Raw genomic sequence first — 12,196 nt, forward strand, 5'->3', positions numbered from 1 at the left:
TGCATCCAGAAGTGGCCAGCAGCTTCTGCCCATGGCAGAGGAGGTAGAAGGCGCTGTTGAGATAGAAGTAGCGTACTGCTTGCACAAAAGCAGACAGAAACCGAAAAGGCAACTTAGTGGATTCCAAACCTGATGACTGTCTATATGTTGTTTGTAAGAATAGTCTGCTGGACCAGGCCAGTGGCCTACCTAGTCCAGTAACCTGTTCTCCTAGTGGCCAACCAGATGCCTATGGAAAGGCCGGCAGCAAAAGTACATGTCTGTGCACTTATAACCAGACACAGAGTTTACACTGGACTAGGGACATTCCTCTTTGAGACATTGTATAGGGCAGGGGTGGCCAACACCCAAGAGACTGAAATTTGGGGGGTTCAGGTCAAAGTTGTTGAGCTTTTTTTAGGAAAGAGGAAGGCCCATTTTGGGGGGGTTCGGGTTGTTGAGCTTTTTTTAGGGGAGCCACAGTTGTTGGCACCACACCTGTTGGACATGCCTGGTATAGGTGGCTCAGAAATCGGTTTTCAGAACACTACTGTAGTTCAGTTTAGGAAAAGCTGGTGCAAACTTAAAAGAGCTTAAATACCTTCCTTAACATGATGGTTCCTGATAAGAAATAGATAAATCTGAGACTAATGGAGATAAGTTTGGCCATTCTAAAGCAGACTGTGGCCTAATTAGACAACTATTAGTACTTTTAATACATAATCCGATGGGGATTTATCGACTGTTGTAATGACTCAAGATCTTTGTTCAGCCCAATTTGTCCTTTCTGTTTAGCAAGCTCATTTTTTCAGGGCAAGCAGGGAGGGAGGGAGCAGCTGTATGGGGGGGGGGGGAGAGCCCTTGTTGAACAAATGCTCAGCAATTGATGGCAAATAGGGAGAAAATGTTCAACAGCAGGTGATAAGTTGCTGTTATTGGTAATGTGTCATCGTCCCGTCCCGTCCCCCCCCCCCCCCCGGGCAAGTTCATCTGAAATCTTAGGTCCTGTTTGATTTCACGTATGTGAATCTATGTTGTATGCATTGTATTAGATATACCATATGCTGTGGTGGGCATGCCTAGCTCTCCTATGTTGTGGGCAAGCAAAATGCCTGACGTAGTGATGGATTGTGATGTGAATGGAGGGCTTATCTGCTGCTGTGGGTTGGAGATAACATTGCACTTCCTGCATGAGCGTCCTTTGCAAAGACTGGGTCATCCCATGTTAGGAGTGGAGGTCGGGTTTTGCTCTCCTTGCCTTGCTCTCCCCAAGCAGAGAGCTTAACTTTCCTCTGGGACTGAATGGAAGACATTCACTTTTACCGCAAGGATGCATTTAGGGGTACCATTGGGGGAAGGGCTAAGACTGTTCCCAGTTGCTGATGTTTCTGTCCTAGGAATCAAGCCAAGACCTAGCTGTGTTCCTATCCTGCTCTTGGTTTTCTTTCTTGGTCACGCTAGCAGCCGGGCCCAAGCAGACGGGGCGGGAGGAACGCTTTATGTGGGCTCACCAGTCTATGCTTGCAGGCCCCAAGCCCATAACCATGCAGCAAAAACTGGCAACTGAATCATGTTTGAGCATGTTTGAGGGTGTTTATGCAGTTTTATTTCTCTGTACCTGTACAAGATGCCTATATCTTGTGAGATTGGCTGGAGCCAATCAGAAGCAGTGTTAGAATAGCAAGCAATATTAATGAGCTGCAAGCCCATGCCCTCCTCCAGATCAGAAAGTTCTAGGACTCACAGACAGAAGTGGGCCGCCCTACCCTATGCAATATGATCTCTCGAGAACTACAAGTCCCAGAGTTCCTTCGCTCTTGATGGCATATCCACTATATAGATTGGCAGGAGATGCCAACAGGGTGAGGCATCTGACTTAAGGTTACCAGACATCCCTGTTTCCTGGGGACAATCTCCTGACAAAATTTAGTAGGAATTTGAAAAGTGTCCCTGGATTCATTGAAAAAATATATATCTGGTAACCTTAATATGAAGGGCAAGACATCAAGAATCCAGGGTCAGCTAATGCTAGTGCTGCTGTTTAGGATTTACAAGCCCCCAAACACCTGGTCTCTAGACTGGGGTGGCAAAACTTTTTCTCCTCAAGGGCCACTTTGTCTCCTGGTGGACTTTCTAAGGGCCACATTCCAGTGGTGGGTGGGGCCAGAGGCGAAAGTGGGTGGAACACCGGGTATGCATCTTATTTCAGCCAAGCAAAGGTCACTAGGATCTACACACACATGCACATGTCTCTATCCACCAAGCAAGAGGCATGATCAAGGAATCTATCCAACCAAGTTAAAGCACTTAAGGAATGTTCAGAGCAGGGCTGGTGAGGGATGTAGTCCTTGGATCTGAGCTTCCCCCTCCTGGAATAGAAGTACTTGCATCTTAGGGCTGTATGCAATGAATGCAGATATTTCACATCAGGCAGAAACGTAAGGAATTGCTACAAAGGAACTGAAGATGGTTTGGTATCCTTTAAGCAGGCAAAGACTTCTGTTGCAGGGAGAAGGAGGATAATGTTTGTACCATTCCCAGATAAACATTGTTTGACTCTGTACACACAATTGTGTTATAAACTGGCTGTTATCTATTAACAAATCTGTTATATGCCCCCTTTTGCCAGAATGACTACGGAGTAGTTTACAAAAATAAGAGCAATACCATAAAAATGTGCAGATACAACAGATTAAAACAAAATATAGAGAGGTTATCTGGGTCTTTTGTCATGGTGCAAACATGCTCTGCATTTCCAGCACCACCCGTTTCAAAGCTTAAATGCAAACCAAAACTGAACTTGCTTTAATTTAAGAGTAATGAGTTTTATATGGCAATATAAGCAGTTCATCAGGGCGTCAAGCAAACCATGTCAATTGTTGGGAGCGGCACGCATGGGTCTGAAGCTGTAGGTTTCAGAACGACAACTTTTGTTCCTATTCCTAGAGATGTGTGTTAGCACGGGTTATTTAGTGACAGGGGAAAATGCACTTTGTACATGCTCAGAAGTGCTGCCTTACTCTTATGTTCTGGCCATTCAAAATCAGTTCTGGAATTGAGGTCTGGCAAGTTCTCTTTGCTCAAACCCTGTCAATATGTGCATATGTTTGTTTTTGAGATAATGTGCTGCATTACTGAGAATTCAGAAAGCAAGTCCATCCACAAAGCTGTTTGGAATCTGCAGAACTCCAAGGAGATTGAATGGTGAAGCTGCAGCGGCTATATATTTCTTACAGCGGTTGAATATTTCCTTTTCCAGTCTACCATAATGATTACTGTACTTCGTTTTTGTGCTCTTGTCCAGTACGTGGAGGTGGCTATTTTTTCTGTTTAATTACTTAACTTGCATAAAGTAACCAAATAAAACTGAGCTTGCAGAATAATAATGATGATGATGATGATGATAATTTTTGCATACTTTTTGTGGGCCATTTACAGGCTTTTAAATCTTTTCTGTCTTCACACACTTGCAATTTTGTTCTGTGAGTTATCTTTCTTTTATATGAGACCATTTCTTCCAGAGGTCTTTTGAACTGCTTTGTAAACTAGCTCCCATGGTGACTGATTGCTTCAACCAGCACTAAAACCAGTGGGGAGTAGATTTGGCATTGAAATTTTGCAGGTGCTCATATGGCTCATGCCAGCTCCTTCAATAGGAGAAGCAAGGGAAGAAGCGGTGGAATGTAATTGCATGGCTATTTTCTCCCTCAAAATACTAATAAGATCTTTAATGGGTGTCTTTGGTAACAAGCAGTATTATGAGAGGTATACCATCAAATGAGTGCTATTAATGAGTATTGCATAGTGGCTAAGGGACTGAACAAGGACATCTTTGCTTCACATCTCAACTCTGCTGCAAACCCACTACGTGGCCTTAGGGAAGCCACAATCTCTCAGCCTCAGCATCCCTGCGCAGAATAACAAGTAGAACGCCGCGACAAAATGTTGTAGCTTATCCCTGGAGTGTGTTACCTGAACTGGAGGTGCGAGTGGTTGGCACATAAGAGAGGAGTCCCTGCTTCTACTTGGAGTCTTACTTCATATGCAAAATTTGTTTTGTTTTGTTTTCATTTTTTGAACATTTAAAACGGCATCTAGTATGCATGTCTGCATGCAAGTCAATGGAGCGTGCGGCTTCTGCTTGCAACTGAGTGTTTGATTTGGTCTGGGCAGTGGCAGAGCTTCATGTTCCGGCACCGGGGGTGGAGAGCAGGCGGGGGCGTGGCTGACGCGTGTCCCGGGGGGGGGGGGGTGACGCCCAGCACGGGGGTGGGGGCAGCCGCAATGGCACCCCACCGGGATCGTGGTGCCAGGGGCGGTGCGCTCCCCCTGCCCCCCTCTTCCTCTGCCAGTGGGTCTGGGGGAGGCCTGAGGGGACAGTTTTAAGTAGAATTACCTTAGTTGCACCCTGAGATGTCTCAATAATTTTTTACTTTGAGTCTGAAGTAGCCTCGGCTCCTCCTCTGAGCTCAGTATTAACAGTGTACTACATAGTAGGGCTATCATAAGCTCCTCTCAGCACAGCCTTCAAACTTGCAATAGGATCATGGCAGTGAACAACACCTTAGAGTTCTTGTATATTATACTCAGCCCAACCTGCAAAGGGAGGATAAAAACTTTGTTGTAAGACATTCTCTCGGTTTCAGACCAAGCTGCGATAGGGGCTAATACTTCTGGAAAGCCACTCAGTGTTCAGTGTGAATCACCCTGCAGAGCTGCCATAAACCAATCTCTTAGACACAGCTCCTTCTAAACCTGTATTGTGAGGAGAGTTACTTCCACATGAAATTAGAACTGTTTGATCCTGAGCTGAAGATAAAAATTCCCAGGTTCAATCCTAGCATGCCCAGGTAGCGTGGGCAGAGATCCCAGTCTGAAACCCAGGGGAGATGCTACCAGTCGCTGACTGTATTGGCTGGCACATAACGCCATATAGTTATTAAATTTATACTCTCCACAAGCAAGAATTGTGGTTTCTTTTGCCCTAACAAGCAATGATTGTTAAGCTACCTTGAAGCCATGGTTTGTGGTTGGTTTAGTGATGGTGGTTTTGTTAGAGTAGAGGAAACCACAACCCCAAGTTCGGATGTCATGCCAAGCCAGCCACTTTGTGGTTTCCCTGCTTGCAGAGTGGGAGGACCAAAGCGAGAGGGTTTCAGTTGCCAGCATTTAGCTCATGTGCTTTCTGGCTATCTTAGTGCTACATGCAAACACAACCAGCATTTACCATGCTGGATAGACCAGGGTAGGGGTGCCTTTTGCCCTCCGGATGTTCCCAAACTACAACTCCCACCCACTTCACCAAACATGACCAATGGCCAAGGATGATGGGTGTTGCAGTTCAGTAATGCCTGGAGAGCCAAAGGTTCTCCATACTTGAGGTACACCCAGTGCCGAATTTACATATAAACTAAACAAGCTATAGCTTAGCGCCCCACTCTCTTGGAAAAATAATAATCGATATTTCCAAAATATGATAAATATAAAATAAAATAAAACCTACATACAGCAACAGTGTTTTGTGTTGTGTACACCAATAATCTGATGATATAAGGGAGCTTCCTACATTTCTGATTCCCAATTTCCCCCTTTCATTCTCTTCCATGGGATGTTTCCTGACATCAGATGTACAGTGCTTAAGTTTATAATGGTGCGAGGGTTTGGTCGTTCTTCTAATTAGGAAGTTTCCCCAACTCCTTGTTTACTCGCTTTGCTTGTCCCCACGCTCCCCACAAGCTTTCTTCTAGTGATCTCTGGGATGCTTCTCTAGGACACTTGGGAATTTTCTAATGGTAAAGTGATTCATTAAGTTGACAGTTAAATATTTCACCCTTGGAGATCTCTGCTGCTATTTTGAAGCGGTTCTCATGGGAATGAGAAAGAAAGAAATTCTAATGCTGATACTAAAGAAGTCAGTCTCCCCAAAGACACCTGTACCGGGGAGAAATTTTACATTTGTGACAGGAGAAGGAGATATAACACAGGGGTTCCCAACAAAATTTTCTTGAGGACCCCTCATCGAGCCGCTATTGTGACAAGGACCCCCATTAATTCCTAATCCTAAAATTAAAAAGTGAGAGCCAAATTAAGTGTCTTTTTTATACGTTTTTTACAGTTACAACAGAGTACTCCATCAGTATACAGTTAGTTTTAATTTTCAGTTCTTAATGAGATGAGTTAAATCTGTCCATTGAGTTCATTATTTCTGAAATATTAGGTTCCAAACTTGAAACTTTCACTCTGAAATCTGACTGCAAATCTCTACCTGCCTACTAGTCAGCAGAAAATAACTTTTGGCTTCATTAGCACCTTTTTATTAAACAATTTTGGCTGAGTGAAACTTATCCAGCGTCGTGGTGCGAAGATCCCTCCGGCGCCCCCCCCCCAAAAAAAATTCCCAAGAATTGACAACCTTTTTTAGGCGGGGGACCCCCAAAGTTGTTGACCATTTTTAGGAAAGGTTCCCAAGAGAAGAAGCTGACAAGAAGCAGCGGGTGGAAATTAGCAAATGCTAAGGAAAGAAGGGGTGAAAGAGAGAGGGAGGGAGGGAGGAAGGGAGGGAGGAGTCAGAGAAAGAAAGAGAGGGAGAGAGGGAGGGAGGGAGAGCCGCGCACAGCGCCCAAGCGGCTCTTGCTTTTCTTGCTGGTACAGCGAGCTGGGAGAAGGGACGGATTGACAGGAGCTCCCATCCACCACCACCCCTCCCAGCTCGCAGCAAAGCAAGCGGAGCAGGCTTGGTAACTGGCAGCAGCGGGGAATGGGGCATCCCAAAAGTGCTCCTCCTGCCTTCCGTGCCTGCGTTCCAACGGAAGGCAGGCAGGGAAGGCAGGCGGCTCAGCCCGGGAGAGGCTGTTGCTTTTGCAAGCAGAGCTACAGCCTCTTCGGGGCTAGAGCGCCTGCGTTCCGTGGGCTCCTCTAAAGCAATTACTTCGCTTGCTTTAAGGAGAGCCAACAGAAGGCAGGCAGGCGGCTCAGCCCGGGAGAGGCTGTTGCTTTTGCAAGCAAGGTGACAGCCTCTTCGGGGCTAGAGCGCCTGCATTCCATGGGCTTCTCCCACCCAGTCACCCCTCTGTGCAAAGGGGGCTGATTTGTAAGGCGCCCGCACTGCTCCCTCACTGACAGAGGGGGTAAGACCACCACCCCAAAAAACAGTGGGGGTGGGCGGTGGAGGGGAAGGCGCAGCCGCCGAGGTGAAGAGGCGACCTCGCGCCCGCTTCAAAGCCTCCCACCGGGTCCTGAATTGAGGGAGCAGGGGCGCCCAGCAGCGAGTCCGCCGACTCGGGAGTCTCATTGGGTCTCCTCGGAGGAGGCGGAGCCACGCCAAAAACTCCACAGAACAGCGTCTGGAGCTGCTGGCCACAGGCAGGGAGAGGGCGGGAAGGAGGCAAGCGAGCTCTGGGGCTTTCGGCGTGGCGCCTCCTCCTCTGAGGAGACCCAAGGAGACTCCCGAGTCGGCGGAGCGGATTGCTAGGGGCGCCACGCCGCGGCAGCAGTCCGTGGTGCTCCCGCTGCGCGCGCGCGCCGCTCAGTACGCGCATCTTGGGGAGGTGATCTTGCGGACCCCTCTGGCATAGCTCGCGGACTCCTGGGGGTCCGCGGACCACTTGTTGGGAACCACTGCCATAACCTGAGCCTTTTAGCGATATGTGGGACACTCTGGAGTGTTTGAGAAGCTTAGGAAATTAAAAATATAGTTTACCGTTCCTACCCTACTGAAAGGTCTCCACATAGTGCAAGGAGAAGCATTTTTAACCTCATGGCATGAATTCCCCCCAACCATATATCAGGGCACTAGAAGCCATGGTTAGCCAACATGGCCACTTCCAGGTGTTATTAGACTACAATTCCCATAATCCCTGACCATTGGCCATGCTTGGCTGGGGATGGTGGATGTTGGAGTCCAAAAATATCTGAAGGCTCCCATGTTGGCTTCTCCTGATGTATGTTAAAAGGATCCGTTCAGTTCCCCGTTTCCCTTTTTTCAGAGAAGAAAACCCTCAACTAACACTTTCGGCATTCTGCGATTCAACCCTCTTCAATATTCCTTAAGGCTTAAATCCTAAGGCTGGAAGAATGAAGCTTAGGCCCGTGTTCCTCTTGGCTCAGCCTTGTCTACCAAAAGGCTTTCACAAGGAAAGGATTTCCTCAGAGATGCTTTTAAATGCAGATAGCAGGGCTTAAGGCCAGGACTCTCGAAAGTGTGTGCTCTGCCACTGAGCAAGTGTCTTTTCCCATCCAGAGCTATTTAACCTTAGGTGACCGTTTTGTGTTTTCGTGCCTTTTCTTTCTGGGTTCTTTCTTGTCCTCTGGCTTCTTAGCTTCCCCAAGGATTATTGTGCTTTGCTAACATGACAGAAATCGCTGGCAGTCCGTGGCTATAAAAATACCCCATGGCCATTTGCCTGTGAGAAAGCAAATCCTTGGGGGAGCTAATTCTTTTATACTGGTAATAAATATTTGTATTTCTCCAGCATGTTTCGCCCCAGGATACTCTAGCTGAATGGGAATTTGGGTGGGTGGTTGCAGAGCTGGTGGTTTACAAATTTGGGGGGTGATGCTCCTAATAGCGAGTGATGGATTGAGCCAAATCGGGTTTCTTTGGGTAGGTTGCTAGTTACTGAGGTAACCACATCAACAAAAGGACGACAATCGAGGGAGAGAGAAACTCTGCTGTGAGGGAAATTAATGTTCTGAGGCAATTGGTGGGAAGGAACTAGCTTCCTTCTAGGGAAGAGTTCAACTTGGCTCCCGCGAGGGAGCTTTTGCTGTATTTCAATTAGTTTGGTATTAGGAATACACAAACTTGCAACAAAAAGTTGTTCAGGGTTCCTTTTTTCCTCCTTCACATCCACCCTTTCCCTCTGGCTTGTGGGTATCCCTCCTTGAAATGTTGGGCATGAACAACAAATACACTCATGAATGTCACACTTCTCTTTATGTTAGTCTTTTATCCTTCGCAATTGCATATCACATTCCAGTTTAGTTCTAATTTCATTTGTGCAACAATGTATGCTCTGATTGTCCCTATTTATCTGGTAAAACACTATTGCTTTCCTTCCAGAGAAATGTTAGCCCCAAAGTATCTGAATGGCTTTGGCCCCAAATATCTGAAAGACTGCCTCTTCCCCTTCAGACTCTCGATTGTTCAGCTTAGCAATGGTGCCCCTCTTAGTAGTTCCACCACCCACAGAAGTTTGGGGGTTGACAGTCTGGGAGAGGGCATTCTCTGTGGCAGCTCCTAAGTTGTGAAATTCTCTTCTCACATAAGTGTGCCTGGCACCTTCATTTCCATCGACTGCTGACAACATCCCTCTGGTTGTCTAAACAGAGAGGATCCCAGGATTGGAGAGCAGCTATTCAGCTATTCTGGCTAATAATAATAATAATAATAATAATAATAATAATAATAGGGGTTTGCGGCACCCATACCCAGCCTCTCCTCAAACTTGCAAAACTGCCCATGGTGAGTTACATCTCTGGGTAGTTCCCTCATGCCACCAGAGAATATCTCCAGCCGCAGAGGCAGTGTACAGATGCTAGCTTTGGTCTCATGGTGGAGGGGAAATTACCGGTATATTTTGGTTGGAGGTTAGATGGCGGCTAACAGAATGAGGTTGAATCCTGACAAGACAGAAGTACTGTTTGTGGGGGACAGGAGGCGGGAAGGTGTGGGGGACTCCCTGGTCCTGAATGGGGTAACTGTGCCCTGAAGGACCAGGTTCGCAGCCTGGGAGTCATTTTGGACTCATAGCTGTCCATGGAGGCGCAGGTTAATTCTGTATCCAGGGCAGCTGTCTATCAGCTCCATCTGGTACGCAGGCTGAGACCCTACCTGCCTGCGGACTGTCTCGCCAGAGTGGTGCATGCTCTAGTTATCTCTCGCTTGGACTACTGCAATGCGCTCTATGTGGGGCTACCTTTGAAGGTGACCCGGAAACTACAATTAATCCAGAATGCGGCAGCCAGACTGGTGACTGGGAGCAGCCGCCGAGACCACATAACACCAGTCTTGAAAGACCTGCATTGGCTCCCAGTACGTTTCCGAGCACAATTCAAAGTGTTGGTGCTGACCTTTAAAGCCCTAAAGGGCCTCGGTCCAGTATACCTGAAGGAGCGTCTCCACCTCCATCACTCTGCCCGGACACTGAGGTCCAGTGCCGACGGCCTTCTGGCGGTTCCCTTGCTGCGAGAAGCCAAGTTACAGGGAACCAGGCAGAGGGCCTTCTCGGTAGTGGCGCCCGCCCTGTGGAATGCCCTCCCACCAGAGGTCAAAGAGAAAAATAACTACCAGACTTTTAGAGGACATCTGAAGGCACCCCTGTTTAGGGAGGCTTTTAATGTTTAATCGATTATTTTATTTTATTTTTCTGTTGGAAGCCGCCCAGAGTGGCTGGGGAATAAATAAATTATTATTATTATTATTATTTGAATGGGAAATGAGCACACAGTTCATTTCCTGCTCAGCCAACATAAGGGGCTATTTTGTGGGTGATTTCGGGAAGGCTGTTCCTGCCTGAATAACCATGATTTCATCCGTGTTCTTCAGGAAATGTGGTGTAACTAACTTCACTATTGCTCTTGATTGCAGGTACATACCAAGGCCAGTTCACCAATGGAATGCGCCACGGTTATGGCGTCCGGCAGAGCGTCCCATATGGCATAGCAGCTGTAGTCCGCAACCCTCTAAGGACCTCCCTTACTTCCCTCCGTAGTGAGCACAGCAATGGCACCCTGTTGCAACATGACTCCCCGTCAGCAAACCTGGAGAACTTTCCCATGACACCTACGATCACCCGTGGTGGCTTTGCTCTCAGCCTGTACGCGGATGCTGATGCGGGCAAGCTGAAGAAGGGAGGGCTCTTCAGGCGGAGTTCCTTGTTTGGGAAGATGAAGAAATCCGACTCTAAGACTTCCTTGGCCAGCCAAAGGAGCCGACTCAGCTTCCTCAAGAGCGAGAGTGGGATGAGCTCCACTGGTAGCGATGCCACCTCCACGGCTAGCCTAGGAGAAGGAGCAGAGGGAGAGGACTTCCCACCTTTTGACGCTGATATCGATGCCACCACAACAGAGTCCTATATGGGTGAGTGGAAGAATGACAAGCGCTCTGGGTTTGGCGTGAGTGAGAGATCAAGTGGCCTGAAGTATGAGGGTGAATGGCTGGATAATGTACGGCATGGATACGGTTGCACCACTTTGCCTGATGGTAAGAAGGAAGAAGGGAAATACAGAATGAACGTCCTGATCAAAGGCATGAAGAAGAGGGTGATACCTCTGAAAAGTGCCAAGATAAGGCAGAAGGTGGACAGGAGCCTGGAAGGGGCTCAGAGGGCAGCAGCCATCGCCAGACAGAAATCTGAGATTGCAGCTTCTAGGTAAGAGCTTGAGGCTTGACATTTACTGTGTGAAAGTAGAAGGAATCACCCGAAGTTTCATTTTTAATTGAATAAGTGTTTCCAATTGATGATTAAGACAGGGATGGGCAACCTTTGGCCCTCCAGATGTTGTTGGATTCCAACTCCCCATCACCCCTAGCAGCATAGCCCATAATCAGGGATGGTGGGAGATGTAGTCTAGGAACATTTAGAAAGCCACAGGTTCTCCATCTTCTGTTTAAGAAATATTTGTAGATAAGATGTACATTAAAATAAATCTCCATTTCTGGCAAATTCTAGTTTTCGGCAGATGAGGAAATCTAAAGTTCCGAGAAACTAAATAACATAGTTAATTACAGCTAGGACATGAAACTTTCTGTCTTTTGACATGTCCACTGCACAATGATGGATGAGGAAAGATAAATCCATTTTGTATCTATTAAATATAAAGGTAAAGATACCTCTGACCGTTAGATCCAGTCGTGGACGACTCTGGGGTTGCGCGCTCATCTCGTTCTATAGGCCGAGGGAGCTGGCATTTGTCCACAGACAGCTTCCAGGTCACGTGGCCAGCACGACTAAGCCGCTTCTGGTGAACCAGAGCAGCACACGCAAACGCCATTTACCTTCCCGTCGGAGCGGTCCCTATTTATCTACTTGCACTTTGACGTGCTTTCAAACTGCTAGGTGGGCAGGAGCTGGGACCAAGCAACGGGAGATCACCCCGTTGCGGGGATTCGAACCGCCAACCTTCTGATCTGCAAGCCCTAGGCTCTGTGGTTTAAACCACAGCACCACCCGTGTCCCTTATCTTTTAAATATACTTGTGTACAAATAAGATGTAC

At 47.3% G+C, this 12,196-nt stretch overlaps 1 protein-coding gene across 4 annotated transcripts in view; it reads left to right on the plus strand.

The window, feature by feature from the left end:
- JPH2 (junctophilin 2) overlaps positions 1 to 12,196 on the plus strand; it is a 62,475-nt gene that overhangs the window by 1,741 nt on the left and 48,538 nt on the right. For 3 of the 4 annotated variants that reach the window (XR_009557951.1, XM_035121609.2, XM_035121608.2), the window contains exon 2: positions 10,568 to 11,351. Coding sequence is in view for 3 of the 4 variants with exons in the window: in XM_035121609.2 (XP_034977500.1) it covers positions 10,568 to 11,351 (784 nt within the window). In the remaining variant the exon portion in view is untranslated. The remainder of the gene's footprint in view (positions 1 to 10,567; positions 11,352 to 12,196) is intronic. The other variant, XM_060277281.1, reaches the window with a different exon arrangement.

Source organism: Zootoca vivipara, chromosome 7, assembly GCF_963506605.1.
Source record: "Zootoca vivipara chromosome 7, rZooViv1.1, whole genome shotgun sequence".
In the NCBI taxonomy this organism is placed as follows: domain Eukaryota; kingdom Metazoa; phylum Chordata; class Lepidosauria; order Squamata; family Lacertidae; genus Zootoca; species Zootoca vivipara.